Source organism: Somniosus microcephalus, chromosome 33, assembly GCF_052327205.1.
Source record: "Somniosus microcephalus isolate GS21.2 chromosome 33, FLI_Smic_1.0, whole genome shotgun sequence".
Classification (NCBI taxonomy): domain Eukaryota; kingdom Metazoa; phylum Chordata; class Chondrichthyes; order Squaliformes; family Somniosidae; genus Somniosus; species Somniosus microcephalus.
The window spans coordinates 22,260,898-22,278,803 of record NC_141019.1 but is presented as its reverse complement, the minus strand read 5'-3'; the positions used below and the strand labels follow the sequence as shown (position 1 = coordinate 22,278,803).

General features: G+C 43.4%; 1 protein-coding gene across 2 annotated transcripts in view; it reads right to left on the bottom strand.

The window, feature by feature from the left end:
* Positions 1–17,906, bottom strand: part of LOC147097002 (sodium channel protein type 8 subunit alpha-like) — a 243,430-nt gene that overhangs the window by 165,028 nt on the left and 60,496 nt on the right. For both annotated transcript variants that reach the window (XM_085972723.1, XM_085972724.1), the window contains 2 exons: positions 4,509–4,598; positions 1,939–2,067 (listed from right to left, as the gene is read on the bottom strand). In XM_085972723.1, the coding sequence (XP_085828849.1) occupies positions 1,939–2,067; positions 4,509–4,598 (219 nt within the window). Of the gene's footprint in view, positions 1–1,938; positions 2,068–4,508; positions 4,599–17,906 lie in introns of those variants that run through there.

Here is a 17,906-nt window from a genome sequence, read left to right as displayed (position 1 = left end):
GATTTGTGATTGGGCAAAATCAGTGCAACACCAGAGCCCGACTGCAATTTTAACCCGAGGCCTGTGGCTTCCACGTCAGGCAATTTGGCGCCAAGAGGAGCCGGGGCCAGATTTTATTTAATTTTTTGGTTTCCTTAGGGGCCAGGTGGAGAAGGAGTGCTCCTCTAAGCCCCACAGGGAAAGCTTGGGTCTGCCCTGCCCCATTGTTCCCTCCTCCAACCGCAATGCCCTCCTGACCCGCCCCACCCAACCACTTACCCGTGTGCCGGGGACCGTTCCTTCAGGTCCCCCGAAATCCTGCTCTCGCCTGCTGGCCAGTTAGTGCTATCTGCTGGGTTCGGGCAGGAGACTGACGGGGCCCATGCAGATGAGGCCCGGAAGTTAAAATTGAGGCTTCAATCTCAAATCATTCCTTGTAGGCTAATTCTCTGCTGTCATAGAGTACGTCTCATAATATGCTATGTCAAGATACCTTGTTCTTCCCTTTGATGTTGAATTTGTCCTTTTTCAATGCCATATTTAGGACAGAATGGAGTCCAAAGTAGTCCTAAAATATTCTTGACAAATAACATCTCTAGAGACTCCCAAACTTATTTTAAGTTCTTCCCAGAATCGCTGATCCTTTTAGATAAAAACTGCCTCTTCTACATGGAACTCCAGCTAAACCTCATTACTTTTTTGTTCAGGGTGCTTTTCTTGCATGTCATCTGTAATTGCAAGTTTCTACTTCAGTAAGCCAGTTACGTGGCTCTAACTTTGTGTCCACAAATATTAATAAGATTCTTCAGTGACGTATTCATTGGTTCTTCAGCAAAAAACAGGAAGGTAGGAATTCAAAGCAAGGTGGCCTCTGTGACACCAGGTATTGACAGGGCGACAGATCAGTCAGGGGTCAATCACTGGCTCGACTTTGAACTAAACAAACCATGTACATGCAAGATGAACAAGACAAGTTTGATGCAGCAACTTGCCACTAGCATTAACTAGAAGTTCGGTTTCCTATTCTTGTGTTACCTATTCCATGGTAAATACTGCTTACGTTCTAAATTAGTTTTCATTTCCCTTTGTGAAACAGAGTATCATCCTTGTGGACAAAGAACATGTTAAGGTGCTGCATGGTGCAGATCAGCACTCAAAGGGTTAACAATTGTGGTTATTCTTTTCACTCAAACACTGCTTACGTGGTTATCTGTACAATGACAGACGTGTCAGCAATTCATTTTCTGTTCAAAAGGTGTTTAGCAATCGGAATTATTCGGGATTCAGGCAGATGAATGTGCTGAATCAGTGTCAGATAAATCCAACAGAAACAGGGACATCAATAGATAAAGAGCAACAGATAATGTTGTACGTCACCTGTCAGCATAGAACCATACACGAGACCTGCAATAACATAATACTCGTGGACTGACGAGTACCAGTATCAATGCCAGCATCACCACATCTGTGTAGGTTAAACAGGCCAGGTTGCTAAACACCTTTCATTATTTGTATTAAATATTGTAACCTTTACATCTTCATGACCATCTCTAGGCTTCCAAGTCCAGTTTAGTTCAACAGAAATCCTGTCGGGTAAAATTAGATCCATATAACAGAGCTAGTGTCAGTACTCGTATTAGTCAGTTTTGAAATCTTGCAAGTAGTGTATAGGTCAACTCATCATCATCTGCAACCCTTCAACTGGAGGTATAGCAAACATTTTCATTGCAAATTAGGCTGTCTTAAACATTTGGAGGTTTTGTAATGTTATTGAAAGCAATCAGTATATTATAAAATTGAAAAGAAGTGTTTAAATATATATTAGTTGACTGTTAAATGAAAATACCTGAAGGTATATGCAAATTAAAACATCAAATTTTAGTTATGTATTTGAGTCATTAAAATATAAATATTTTCTGAATCACAAACTACAGAATCTGGAGATTAGAAATTACTTACGCCATCATTATTACACTGAAATCCAACCAATTCCATGGATCTCGTAGAAACGTAAAACTATCTATGCAGAATCCTCTTGCAATCATTTTTACAAGAGATTCAAATGTATAAATGCCGGTAAATGTATACCTGTGGAGAAAAAGACAAACCATATTTAATTCACAGAGGGTGGCGAATATGTGGATCAGACTGCCTAGTGAAATAGCAGAGGCAGATAGTATCAGCAAATTGAAGAGGCAACTGGATAGTGTTTTTTTTAAGCAAAAGAAGCAATCAAGGGATATGTTTTTAAACTTTGGGACTGGCCACATGGTCTTTTCTGGTGTACATTCCTAGGATCCTATACTTACAGCAACATTGTGAGAATATCAGCAGTGACAGGCATCAACAGCATTTTTGTTGTTCTGTTTTAGGTTCTATTATGCAAACATCTTGAAAACATTTTGAAAAATAAAATGAAAAATACATAAAATAAGCATGAAAATACGCAATGGACAACATTCTAAAGCACTGCTCTGGAAACATTCAGCAGGTTTGAATCAAACCATGGCTAAAGCTAAGGGCTTGAAGAGGTCTGGTGAATATGCTGTAGAAATTAATTCAATTTCCAAATGAATAAAGGATTTTAAAAAGTTCAAAAGTCTTCTACTTGTCACTGGACATCATGATGGCTACTGGAAGTAACCACTCCCTGTCCTGCTCCTCCCAGGGATGGCAGCATCCTGAGAAGGTTAAGCCATATGCATCTCTGTATGGTTCTTTATCTTCTCCATTTTCTCCCTGCAGGTGCTGGGGTACAGTTCTACGGGTCCCAGAAGCTCTCCATTATCTCCCACAAGTGCAAATGACCATTCTTCACATATAAATCTGTCAAAAAGCTTCTTCAAACTATTTTACCTTGGTGGGGCATCACCAGTGAGTCCAATCACATGGTCCAACACACACTTTCCAGCAGAGATCACTGAATAATGTTCAGGATTGGAAACCTTGGTTGATTTTCTTCGCCCCGCCCAAGTCAAGAGGCAAGGGGCCTATGGGGCCCCCATCATTCTGGCTATCAGCTAACTCAGCACAAAGCAGAAATTGAACCAGATACTTTCCTGGTCTGCATTAAGTCATCAGATAAGCTGTGTCTATATTCTGAAGATGAACACCAAACAGTGTTCAGTTCTATAACAGTTTTAAATAACCTGAAGCACCGGGGGGGGGGGGGGGTAAAAGCACCCAGGGCTTTACTGCATACAAAAACTATGCTATGAACATGGCTCGTCACACAAGGACAAGATAACTTATTTCACTTGCTGTCTATGAGAAGGGTTCCCTCGAAACTGATCCTTATCCCTATAATGGATAACTGATCCTTGTCCCTATAATGGATAATGTTACTCAGGTTTCTAGAGATCATAAATCTCTACTTACTATACTTGCATGTCTTTGCATTGCACAAGTTACTGCCACTAGTATGTCACAGCCAAGAAGTGGTTACACACAGTATTTTAGAAAGCCCAGTTCATTAATGATGCTGCTGTCTAGTTCCTTGAATTCTATTAAAAATTATAATCTGCTGTAATACATGGGATCAAAAGTCCAAATTCAAAATACATCATGTATTTTTCAAGATGAATGGGATCTTTGGGATTATTTTATGCTTCCAAGTAATCCAATTCAATTCAATTCACTCTTTAACAGATATTCTTAATGGTTTGGCACCTAATTTATTCATATTTGTTCTCCATGCCAGGTTATGGCACCATTATGGACAACTACTATGTCTGCATATCTGCAGTTTATGCTCAACAGCACATGCATATCTGAAAGATTCTAGCTCGGGAAAAGCATGCATTTTTTATACAACAGGGATTATGAGCAAGATGTCAAACTGAACTCCAGTGCAATACAATATTTATCACATGCCAGTTAGAGCTGCTTTCCCTCCTCCAAGATTTAATTTCCAGCAGAAATGCTGCATTTATGGACTACTGAATAGATCTGATGGAGCAAGAGCAGTTTACAGCCGACGATAAATTTAACAAGCAATTGATATTTTCTGTCTTCATCTGGAGTCCAAGAAACACCCCAATTCCATGGCTCGGTGGTGGAAGCAACAGCATTTTGGGCTGAGGTGATCCAAGAATCCAACTCAATCCCTGTTCAAGATTTTTTAAATTGGGGAGGTGGGGGGGGTGGGAGAAATCACGCCTAGAACAGTCAGCCAGTTTGCATGACACAACAGAAGGCATTAAACTGGCCTTCTGCATTTCTAATAATCCCCATTAAAAATAAACTTCCCCATCTGTTGTATAAACTGAAAGTACAAGGCAGCAATAGTGGAGTATCCATTTTACTCCACTTGAGGTACAGCCAGACAACTCACTTCATATTTTGTCACTTTGGTGATATAAGCTCCTCACTCATGGAATAAGCTGGAAGGATCCATCATTTTTGCCTGTCTCTTCTCAATGCTGTGTGAAATGTCATGCGCTCATTGTCATGCAAAGCACACTTTGATAAGACATTAAACAGAACAAAAAGAAACATTCATAAGAGGAAATAAGGAAATAGATACTTACTCCACCTGCTTAGACCAGTCTGGGGGTTTACTAAAAGTCATGAATACACAGTTCGTCAAAATTGTGGCCATAATAATCATGCTGAACAATGTAGATTGGAGTTAAGGAAATCATAATTATTCTTAGTGTTTAATAATTATTAGCACAATATTTGTAGATAAGACATTGCATTTTCATTTCCATGGTGCTGTACCTTCTCTGGTTTCTGCCTCAGTTCTATATTTTCAATCAGTAGGACTACACATTACGTTGGAACGCACTGCTACCTGGATATGAAGCTGTGCCTTAACTTACACGACAGAGATCCTATAAGATGTCTAGAAGGCCAACCCCTGACTCTCTGCTTAAGTCTGAGGTGACAACACCTTATCGCAAATCAGTTTGAGTATAAGAATTTTCAATTTAACGCCCCCAATGTCAGGACTCCTGGAAGTAATTTAGTGAACAGATTAAAAATACGTACAACTTCAGGTCAGCGGGACTCAATACGATTGATGGGTAGGCTGGCCTGGGGTAAGAGTGCAGCACCGTGGCTTCATTCATGGTGAATGGCAAAGAATGGGCATCATTCAGGTGGCTAACATGGAGCTCACTGTTTCATACTGGCATCCATGGGATTACTGGCTGGCTTTGGACCACAGAGTCCTGGTTTTGAGTGAGCTGCTTGGAAAATTCTAAAATGGCACACAAATACCAAAAATCTATTTATTTAAAAAATAGACATCAATGTTTCCTCTTTGGTGTTTGATGAGGTGAAGGAATTAGTTATTTAGGTTTCAATGAATTTCCATCAGCAGAGAAAATGTCAGAATTCAAGTCTGATCCTATCCCAATCACTGTTCTATCCGCCCCCTTGGCATGAGGTGAGAAGTCAAGGCCTCCAGCCTTCTTACAGGATCTCCACTGTTTACACAATTCTTGCCTTACTTTTCTCGAGGCCCAAGGAATATTCCATGTGTGTGATATTCCAAGAATGGACAGTACACAGAAAGAAAGAAAATCACTTCACAAAATGGACGAAGCAACATAAAAACGCATAACGCAATGCCAATCGCTAGCAGTGTGCTGTAATCACAGCTTTCACAAAAAAAAAGTGTGGGCTGGTGAAAGGAGTAATGGCAACTTAATATAAAATATTACAAGAGAACAGAACATGTGACTGTACTGCAAGTGGCAAAGTATGTGCATCATTTGGATGACTAATGCAGCGATGACTGTCTGTTTGGAATGGCTCTCAAATGAAACGTGATTCCTGTTATCCATTCAAATCAACTCCTGCCTGTTCCACCATTCTAAAAAAAGGAACACTCAGGCAAAGATTCAAACAGAAAATGCTGGAAATTCACAGCAGGGCGATCAGCTTCTCAATGAAAAAGAAAACCTAACCTAATGTAACCCTTCATCAGCACTAAATGCAAATCCAGCCTATATTACGTCTCTAGTTCTTTGAGTAACTGAAACCGAGACATCAGGCTGTATTCTAAATGACATTTTCATTTTATAAGTGCTATTGCTGGCTCAGTCCCTACTCCCCAGCTCACAGTGGCGGATACATAGATGCAGATAATTGCTCAGCCTATACACTAGATGGTTTTGTTCCAAGAATCCATAATCTAAGCTAGTAGATTAACTGCTTAAACAAGCAATTCACCTTGCTACATAATCCATACTGATGGTATGAAAGTCTCCTCTGCCTGCTGGCTGTAAGGAACCTATGTGAAATGAGTTTAGGCCGTCTCAATCCAGTTCCTAGTGGGCATGGAAAAACCGCTCCGAATCCTGCACTAAATTGGCAATCTCACTGAAAGAATGGCTGGTGCAGGAAATGAAAATATGTCACACTTGTGCTCGTCTGAGGTTCAGGTTGAGGCGGAGGTACATTGTCGAAGCAGAGTAGAAGGAGCTTTACTCTGCATCTAACTCTGCTACACCTGAGATGGAACTTCTTGATGCAAACATCTGGTATCCAAAACAGAAAATGCTCCATTTCCTTTCAATGGAAACTTGAATTAAAATTTATTTCCTAGGAAGGAGTTATTCAACCCAAACTAATGGGATAAAACTCTCCTCTATCTGTTGGCTATAAAGATCCCAGATGAAATAAGTTTGGCCAGTCACAACCTAGTTCCTAATGTGTGCAAGCCCCCAGTACAAAACTGCTCCTAAAGCACCATTAATTGTCAGTCTCACTCAGAGAGGCCACTTGATGGCTGGCGAGATAGAAAAATGTCACACCGCTGTAATTGGAGGTGCTTTTCTGAAGTAGGGGCTGAGATATGCTGCTGAAGCAGAGCGTAGAAAGCTTTGCTTTACATTTAACCTGTGCTATACCTGACTAGGGAGAGCTCGATGCTAAATATTAGAAGCCCAAAATAGGAAATATTCCATTGGCCAGCAAAAACATCCCTCCCCTTAATACGAGTACAAAATTCACAAAAAACTGTACTGGCGAAGAGTTACACCCAAAAGGTTAACCTTTCTCTTTCAGATGCCGATGGACCCAATGTGCATTTCCAGCATTTGTGGCTCGTCTTTTTGCCTCTAACATTTCAGGCAGTACCAAGTGCTTGGTCTTTTTGTTGATGTGTAGTTGTCAGACACTGAACTCACAGCTGCAGTGGTAGAAGGAAGCACATCCATCAGTTCACAAAACTTAAATGCAAATCAGATTTTTCTATTTCTATTTGATTATATTAAAGTCATTGAGAGGATTACATCTACACCATCTAATACCTGGTGTTACAAAACACATTCGCATTAACTGAATACTGTCCAATCAGCAAGATAATGTAAAAAAAAATGACTTCACTGCATGTCAGTAATTAGTCTCTCCTCTGCCGCTGCCCCTGTAACCAGGGGACCTCAGTCCCCCATTTTGTTAATAGCTGCTGGAAACTGAGTGGCTGCTGGCGGCTGTGGACCGGCTGGCAATCTGGCTGCCTTACTGGGTGGCTGAGAGCTGGCTGAGTGTGAGTTGGCTGGCCTTCTGGCTGCAGGTGGCTAGCTGACCTGCTTGCTTGCTTGCTTGCTTGCGAGCCGGCTTGGCCGATTTGATTGCGAGCGGACTTGGCTGATTGTTTGCGAGCTGGCTTAGCTGGTTGGTTGCACGCAAGCTGGCTGGTTGCTCCAGCTCTCAGTTCCTTTTGCTGCTCCTGGCTGCTCCAGGTCTCAGAACCAGTTCTTACTTTGCTATCCCCATCATTAAGTACCATAAGTGCATAGTTCATGTGCTTCACTCTGAACTTGTACTGGTTTTAAAATCTAAAAATTCCTGCTGTTATGTTCTACTTAAAACCATTTTGTAACGTGCCAGAGACTCTGGATAGACCTGCCGCAGAATTCAATTACTACAGAATTTGGTCTGAAGTTGCCCCAGAATTTTAGGGGCTCTGGATATATCTTAATAGACTGCTTCAATTAAGGGCAGCTCATTAGTTCCAGCATCAGTGTTGCACTCTCATTCAGAAGACTCATTCGTGAATGAAGCAAGTTCTCTTGCTCCCTCTGTTGGGGGAATTTTGCTGGCTATTAGATAGGCCACTAGATACAGTAACATACAGTATCAGAGCACCCCAACGGCAAAGGGGAATTTATTTTGTCTTGAATTGGCAGGGAGACCTGTGCCACCCCACAAGGCAAACCTGGTAATGAATAAAATGAAACAACATTGATGGTGGCGGATAACAATTCAGTGGCTCAGATTAACCCAACCTTCTGCTTTTCTTGGTTGATCCTTTTTCGCTATCTTGCATACAGTTACACAGCCTAGTTGATGGGAAATTAGCTCAGTATCAGAACAAACATGAATTAGAATTGTCGTCTGTGATTTTTGCGCAAATTTGCAGACTGGTTCTGGTGACCGTACTGTCAAACAAGTCCCCCTTAGTGCTGCCTGTTCTGAATTGTCCTTCTATGAATTACAAAAACCCTTCATTTCCCCACACCCCTCCCCATGAAGATAATGTTGCAATCCGTGGTGCAAAAACAATTAAAGGATGCTGCAGTATCCAAGACATTTGGAGAAATGAAAAGGGCCGAGTGGCTGAAACAATTGTGCAGTGTGGGGGTGAATTAATAAAACCCCAGCTGATTAAAATAGCTGCATAAATATTTCTATCCAGAACAATAAAAGGTTATTACATGATAGCTGCTGTCAATTAGGCATTATACTAGAACAGATCAGTTCAACATATTTAACAACCATGACACTGAGGTTCGACATTTGTTTTCACTAAAAACAAGAGAAAAGCAGATTTTTTTAAAAACTAGTATTAACAAATTGCTAACAAAATCTCAGAAGCCTACGGCTTTCAAATGTACAATTCGTGAGAATACAACTTCAGTAGCGGCAATGAAAAATAAGCAGCCATGTTTCTTCAACTAACATGCTACTTAACCAGTATAAACCCAGCCCTACACGTTGGTGACTTTAACAGCCACCACACTATGTGGAGCTATGAAGCCGACAGCGAAGACCTCACGGACTGGATGTCTGCCGAAGATCTGCAACTGGTCTTTGATCCCAAACAGCGAGCAACTTCCCACTCCGCTCGCTGGCAACACGACCACAACCCGAACCTCATCGTCGCTTCCAAAGATCAAAGCTGAAGCATGCTCCACGCATCTCGCCAAATACTCCCCGACTTCTCCAATAGTCAACATAGGCCCATGAGCACCCACACGTTGGCATTGAAAACCCCATGATTCTGTCGAAACGAGTCCCACGGTGGATCCTGGCCAAAGCCGACTGGGACTGCTCTAGGGAAGCCGTTGAAAAAGTTGTGATTCGAATCCCTGCGACACTGGAATGTTGTCACTGGTTCATTGGCCTCCTTACTGCCACCGCTGCCGCCAAGAAGAGTATCCCCCGGGGCTTCCGGGAAGAATAAACTCCCTGCTGGACAAGAGAGACCCAGAATCTGCTCCGGCAGTACAACGACGTAGATAGGACAAGGAAGACGGTTCTGTTAAAGGAGTATGAGCAGCTAGGTGTGTATGTAATATGTGTGCTACTTTGAACCTATGGACAGGACTGCACTACTTGTTGGGCGTAGTGATACGCAGTACCACTCCTGGCCATAGGGGTATAAATAGTACTGTGGGTACTGATCCCCCTCAGTTCCCGCCTGTGGGCATGAAGTAAAGACCTATGTATAGTCCCTACCTCCAACCAGTAAAGACCTGTTTGAGTTATACGTTTAAGTCTTTGTGTTAATTGTTCAATACAATACACATACTTAACACTGGCGACGAGTCGGTTCGAACCCTGCGGCAGTTATTCCACAGCGGCTTCGTCCAAAGACAGGACGTTGAAGAGAGGTTCCAATCCTCAACACCCCACTGAAAACTGAAGGGCAGCAGAAATCCTGACAGCTTCCAGCGACTGGAAGCGACAGGCATTAGGACCCTGAAGCCTCCATAACCTCGTGGGTAAGCCAGAGCCCGGGAGGGAGCGAGCAAGAGCCGCCGAGCGGGTGAGCCAGAGGCCGGGAGCCGCTTCAAGCGGGAGGCGCTTAGCGGGCCAGCGATCGCACCGGTGATAAGGGCTGAGAACCGTTTCGGGCGGGCGGCGCACCAGCGATCGCACAGGAGATAAGAGCCGCAGTCGGGCTGAAAGTCAGCGACGAGAAGCGCGGGAAAACCGCCATTGAAGTGGGCGGGGAGAGCGAGAAGCGCGGGAAAGCCGCCATTTTTCACGGGAAAACCGCTGGGGAAGAAGGCAGAAGCGGGAAAACCGCCATTTTGTGGGCGGAGGACGACGGGAAGCCGCCATCTTGGATAACAGTAAAAAGAAAATCTGAGAAATTGCAAATCTGATAAAGTACTACAATGCCTAAACACGGGAATATTAGCAACTTTGATAGTGACATCGAAGATTGGGCCATATATGTTGAACGAGTTAAAAATTATTGTAAGGCCAATAAAATTCGTGAGGCTGATAAAGCACTAACATTATTAAATTTAATGGGTGCGAAGACATACGGGCAATTGAAACACCTGTTATCACCAGATGAACCGGCGGATAAGACGTTCGATGAGATTGTTACTGTCCTGAAAGATCATCTAAACCCCACGCCGCTGATGCTAGCGGAACGATTTAAATTTTACGACAGAAGGCAGCTACAGCATGAAAGCAATGCTGATTATTTGCTGGAATTGCGTAAATTAGCGAAATATTGCCAGTTTGGAACGGGACTGACAGAGGCACTTCGAGACAAATTTGTGTGTGGTTTATTTAAACAGGATACACAAAAGCGACTGCTCGAGGAGAATGAGCTGACGCTTGAGAAGGCGGTCACTATGGCAGCAGCACACGAAGCCGCAGCGAGAGGCACGGCAGTAATGCAGCTACGGTCACCGGAGCTCAGTGCACACAAATTGGGTGTGAGTTCTGGCAAATGTTATCGTTGTGGAAAGACAACGCATGATCAGAACCAGTGTTGGTTTAAAAACCAAGAATGTAGAACTTGTGGTAGGCTTGGACATATAGCTAGAGTATGCAGGTCAGGGAAGAAGACCAGCAACAAGAAGTCACCGCAAGGAAAATACGCAAAGGTACACAAGGTGACCGAACAGGAGTCCGATTCAGACGCTAGCAGTAATGAACTGGCTAGCTTAAGCTGTAATGAACTGGCTAGCTTAAGAGTAATCAACGCTGGTAAGGGTGCAGACCTCCAGACAATTTGGGTCACTCTTCAGATAGAAGGAGTCCAAGTAAAACTGGAATTGGACACTGGATCGGCATTGACGGTCATAAATAAGAAAGATTACGGAAAGTTATTCCAACATATTCCCCTACAGGATACGGGGATTATATTGAAAACATACACGGGGCAAAGAGTGTACCCCATCGGGAAAATAGAGGTTGCAGTGGTCCACAAGGGCGAAGACAGTCAAATAATGGACTTATATGTGATATCTGAAGGAGGTCCTCCACTACTAGGATGGGAGTGGATTAGGAAAATGAATATGGACTGGCATTTCCTACAAACAATAACGAGTGAGAACTCGGTGAAGATAGTCGGCCCAGACTCTGGAACGGATGATGGTAAGCCCAACTCAGGTGCAAAAGACAAAGTTTCAGCACAGAATTCCACTGAGCAACAACAACATAGTTTAACTGTGGATTCTGAGTCTGGCAAGTCTACTGATGTGCCCATTTCTGAGGGACACCGGGCTCGAACTCAACTCCATTTCAAACTACAACAGCAATTAGAACAAATGCTTCGCCGTTTTGAGCAAGAGTTGAATGCAACGAAAGAGTTCTTTGATATAGAGTTGGAGAATCTGGAAAGACAACAGAAGCAGCTGATGGAGAAAATGGAGCAGGAGCACACAAAACGTCTGATGTCAGAGGAGTTAACGGTCAGCCAACTCCTGCATATGCTGAAGGACAGGACTCTGAAATGGGAAAAACTTGAACATGAACTTCAATATTCAAACGAAAGGGGTTCGGAGCTCTCAAAGGTTATTGGAAGAGCTGAGGTGGCAACACAGACTGAGATGACTGCAACAGAGCAGCCCTTGGATGCCAAAAGTACGCTGACTCACGTCAACGTAGAACAACAGACCGCTGAAACAGCTGCTCCGGTAGAGGGATTGCATAGTCCGATCAATCAATCTCCAAAGGAAGTTGAAGTATTAAAATCACAAATGAGGTCACTAGTAAACGACTTGCTGAAAGCCCAGAAAAAGCTGGATGCAGAGGTACACATGAAGAAGTCTCTTCAGGAAAGATGTCTGGATTTGGAACAAGAGCTGGCTAACGTCCAGCTGGGTATGGAGGAAATAGACGACCCTCTCACTGGTCTAGCTCAGGACGACACCGAATATTACGATGTCCTGTCCTGCCCAGCTTGTAACTTCGACTCCCAAAGTGCAGAAATCATGGAGGAGCACCAAAAGTCTACGGAACATCGGGAGAAGCTGGCTCTACGACGGAAACAGGAGGAAGAGAAGGAGGAACTGCGCATGCAGCTGGCAGCTGTGGCAGCTGACAATGGAGCCCAGAGAGTCTCCAAGAAGCAGAAAAGGAAAAGTAAAAACAGAAGATGACCCATCTGAACCATTATCACCTCTACCAGATCACACACGTGGTCCCTCCGAACGGAGCCAATTCAGTTCGGAAGTTCAAACTGTTAAATCCATGGAAGGACTATTGAATGAGTCACTCCAGCAACGTGAACCGACTACACCACAGAGATTGAATCTGTGAACTGTTTTCCGCAGAGACTGAATCTGTGATCTGTTTTGACATGAAGTTATCTATGTATCTATGTTATTCTGTTATGTAAACCTGAAGTTATATATGTATATATGTTATTACGTTATGTTAAATGGGGAGATGACTGTAAAGCTAGGAAGGGAGGAATGTTGTGTATGTAATATGTGTGCTACTTTGAACCTATGGACAGGACTGCACTACTTGTTGGGCGTAGTGATACGCAGTACCACTCCTGGCCATAGGGGTATAAATAGTACTGTGGGTACTGATCCCCCTCAGTTCCCGCCTGTGGGCATGAAGTAAAGACCTATGTATAGTCCCTACCTCCAACCAGTAAAGACCTGTTTGAGTTATACGTTTAAGTCTTTGTGTTAATTGTTCAATACAATACACATACTTAACACTAGGGGTCAAATTAAAAAACAGAACCTCAAGGGTAATAATCTCTGGGTTATTACCTGAGCCACGAGCGAATTTGGCTAGGATAAATAAAATGAAAGAGTTAAATGCGTGGCTCAAAGACTGGTGTGGGAGAAATGGGTTTTGCTTCTTGGGACACTGGCACCAGTACTGGGACAGGAGGGAGCTGTTCTGTTGGGACGGACTCCACTTGGCCAGTGCTGGGACTAGAGTCCTGGCGAATCATATAACTAGGGCTGTAGAGAGGGCTTTAAACTAATTAGTGGGGGGGAGGTTTCCAGAGAGCAAATAATAGAAATGACAACAGAGAAGGTCATAGACTTAGGTAGCAGTGGGGGAATTAAAAAACAGAATGTGTCAGGAAGGGACAGAAGGTATGGAGTAAAAAGTAAAGTACTAAAAAGGGAAAAAACAGGAACTAAGTGTTACAAAACATATTTGAAAGTTCTTTATCTGAATGCACGTAGCATTCGTAACAAAATGAATGAGTTAACGGCACAAATAATGACATATGGGTATGATCTTGTGGCCATTACAGAAACATGGCTGCAGGGTGACCATGACTGGGAATTAAACATACCAGGTTATTTAACAATCAGGAAGGACAGGCAGGAAGGGAGAGGAGGTGGGGTGGCTATGTTAATAAAGGAAGGAATCACTATAATACAGAGAAATGATATTGGGTCAAAGGAGGATAGTGAAACAGTTTGGGTGGAGATAAGGAATAATAAGGGGAAAAAAACACTAGTGGGTGTAGTCTATAGGCCTCCGAACAGTTGCAACTCTGTTGGACGGAGTATTAATCAGGAAATAGTTGAGGCTTGTAATAAGGGAACAGCTATAATTATGGGGGATTTTAATTATCATATTAACTGGACAAATCAAATTGGGCAGAGCAGCCTTGAGGATGAGTTCATTGAGTGTATTAGGGATGGGTTTCTTGAGCAGTATGTAACTGAACCGACCAGGGGGCAAGGAACCTTAGATTTGGTCCTGTGTAATGAGACAGGATTAATTAAAAATGTCCTAGTAAAGGATCCCCTTGGAATGAGTGACCATAACATGGTTGAGTTCCATATTCAATTAGAGGGTGAGAAGGTTGGATCTCAAACAAGCGTGCTGAGCTTGAATAAAGGAGACTATGAAGGTATGAGAGCAGAATTAATTAGAGTGGACTGGGAAAATAGATTAAAGGGTAAGACGGTACATGACCAGTGGTGTACATTTAAGGAGTTATTTTACAACTTCCAAAAAAAATATATTCCACTGAGGAAAAAAGGGTATAAAAGAAAAGATAGCCATCCGTGGCTAAGTAAAGTAATTAAGGATAGTATCCGACTAAAAACAAGGGCATATAAGGTAGCCAAATCTAGTGGGAGGATGGAAGATTGGGAAGTCTTTAAAAGACAGCAAAAAATAACTAAAAGATTGATTAAGAAAGGGAAGATAGATTATGAAAGTAAATTCGCAAAAAATATAAAAACAGACAGTAAAAGTTTCTATAGTTATATAAAAAGAAAAAGGGTGGCTAAAGTAAATGTTGGTCCCTTAGAGGATGAGACCGGGAAATTAATGGTGGGAAACATGGAGATGGCAAAAACGCTGAACAATTATTTTGTATCAGTCTTTACAGTAGAGGACACTAAGAATATCCCAACACTGGACAAACAGGGGGCTCTAGGGGGGGAGGAACTAAATACGATTAAAATCACTAAGGAAGTGGTACTTGGTAAAATAATGGGACTCAAGGCGGATAAATCCCCTGGACCTGATGGCTTGCATCCTAGGGTCCTGAGGGAAGTAGCGGTAGGGATTGTGGATGCATTGGTAATAATTTTCCAAAACTCACTGGACTCAGCAAAGGTCCCGGCAGATTGGAAAACTGCTAATGTAACACCCTTATTTAAAAAGGGTAGTAGGCAGAAGGCTGGAAACTATAGACCTGTTAGCCTAACATCTGTGGTTGGTAAAATGTTAGAGTCCATTATTAAGGAGACAGTAACGGGACATTTGGATAAACATAATTTAATAGGACAAACTCAGCATGGTTTCATGAAGGGGAAGTCATGTTTGACAAATTTGCTTGAGTTTTTTGAGGAAGTAACATACAGGGTGGATAAAGGGGAACCAGTGGACATAGTGTATTTAGACTTCCAAAAGGCATTTGACAAGGTGCCACACAAAAGATTATTGCTCAAGATAAAAAATCACGGGATTGGGGGTAATATTCTGGCGTGGGTGGAGGATTGGCTCTCTAACAGAAAGCAGAGAGTTGGGATAAATGGTTCGTTCTCAGATTGGCAACCAGTAACTAGTGGTGTTCCGCAGGGGTCAGTGCTGGGTCCCCAACTCTTTACAATCTATATTAACGATTTGGAGGAGGGGACCGAGTGTAACATATCAAAGTTTGCAGATGATACAAAGATGGGACGGAAAGTAGTGAGTGAGGAGGACATAAAAAACCTGCAAAGGGACATAGACAGGCTAAGTAAGTGGGCAGAGATTTGGCAGATGGAATACAATACTGGAAAGTGTGAGGTTATGCACTTTGGCAGGAAAAATCATAGAGCAAGTTATTATCTTAATGGCAAGAAACTGGAAAGTACTGTAGTACAAAGGGATCTGGGGGTCCTGGTGCACGAAACTCAAAAAGTTAGTATGCAGGTGCAGCAAGTGATTAAGGCGGCCAATGGAATGTTGGCTTTTATTGCTAGGGGGATGGAATATAAAAACAGGGAGGTATTGCTGCAGTTGTACAAGGTATTGGTGAGACCGCACCTGGAATACTGCATACAGTTTTGGTGTCCATACTTAAGAAAAGACATACTTGCTCTCGAGTCAGTACAAAGAAGGTTCACTCGGTTAATCCCGGGGATGAGGGGGTGGTCATATGAGGAGAGGTTGAGTAGATTGGGACTCTACTCATTGGAGTTCAGAAGAATGAGAGGCGATCTTATTGAAACATATAAGATTGTGAAGGGGCTTGATCAGGTGGATGCGGTGAGGATGTTCCCAATGAAGGGTGAAACTAGAACTAGGGGGCATAATCTTAAAATAAGGGGCTGCTCTTTCAAAACTGAGATGAGGAGAAACTTCTTCACTCAGAGGGTGGTGGGTTTGTGGAATTTGCTGCCCCAGAAGGCTGTGGAAGCTACATCATTAAATACATTTAAAACAGAAATAGATAGTTTCCTAGAAGTAAAGGGAATGAAGGGTTACAGGGAGCGGGCAGGAAATTGGACATGAGTCTAGGTTCGGAATGGTCATGGCCCTGTGGGTAGTGGAGTGGGCCTAGGGGCCGTGTAGCCTGGTTCTGCTCCTACTGTGTTCTAATTCTGTGTTAGCTTTCAGGAGATGGTTTTATTCCTGTTCCTGGCTGGGGTGGAGATCGCCTTTACAGAAGGTAAGTACTGTAGAAAATATAGGGACAGAGTGATCTCCTGGAAGAATTTCGATCGCCTAGATGGGTCGGAGAGGAATTTCCCAGATTTTTTTCTCCCAAATTGGCCATTGGGTCTTTATCTGGTTTTTCGCCTCTCCCGGGAGATCACATGGGTTCGGGTGGATGCAGAGTGATAGAAGATTTGAGGTTAGGATCAGATCAGCCATGATCTTATTGAATGGTGGAGCAGGCTCGAGGGGCCGATTGGCCTACTCCTGCTCCTATTTCTTATGTTCTTATGTACTCGAGTCTCAGCCAGATGCCAGTGGTGGATTGAATGTGTTGAAGGTCTGGACTTCACACACTCTAGTCGCCATACCTGGGCCGTACTACGGTGTCTTGGAGCCACTAATCCGAAGGAATATCGGACCTCAAACGTCCGGCACAACTACATAGCCTCCATACAGGTGGAGCGCACAAAAGGACCGCTCGATAAAAACACCAAGCAAGAGACCCATCATCATCTAGTGAAGGAGGGTTTAGCCGCAATGAAGGGAAGGCGGCCGGGGGAGATGGTATCCCCCTGGAATTTCTTCATCAACTAGGCCCCAGGGAGCTTCAATGGTTGACGAATCCGGATGCATCCCGGGAGGAGACAGTCATTACCGTAGTCAAAATCAGGCAAACCGACCGACGGCCTGGGAAGCTATAGGCCAATATCACTCCTGTGCACGACTTACAAACTCCTAGAACGCATCATCCTCCGCAGAATCAGCCCTCTTGCCGAGTCAGTGATCCCTGAAGAACAAGCGGGATTCCGACCTAAACACAGTTGCTGCGACCAAGTTTTTGCCTTTACAACGCACATCGAGGCCGGATTCTAGAAGAAATCCAAGACCGGTGCAGCCTTTGTATGCCAGTCATCGGCCTACGGCATGGTCGAGATTAGATGCCTGATGCTGAAGTTCGCAAGGATCATCCGCTGCCTCAAAACACTGTGCCTGCTATGAACGATGCGGAGCAATAGGCGGCTATTTGTTCATTTGGGCGACAAAGTCAGGTGATCCCGGTCCCTCAACGGACTGCTACAAGGCTCGGTACTCTCGCCGCGCTCTTCAATGTCTACACGAGCAACATGCCGCCAACAAAATCGTGTAAATTTGCATATGCGGATGACCTTGCCCTGGCAACGCAAGCAGCCACCTTCAACGACATCGAGTCCACCTTGAACGGGGACCTGAACACCATGGAGGAATATTTCCGGAAATGGAAGCTCCAGCCAACCCCCCACAAAACAACAGTCACTGCATTCCATCGTGCTAACAGGAACACTAAGTGCACCCTGAAAATGACCTTTCGTGGCAACGCTGTG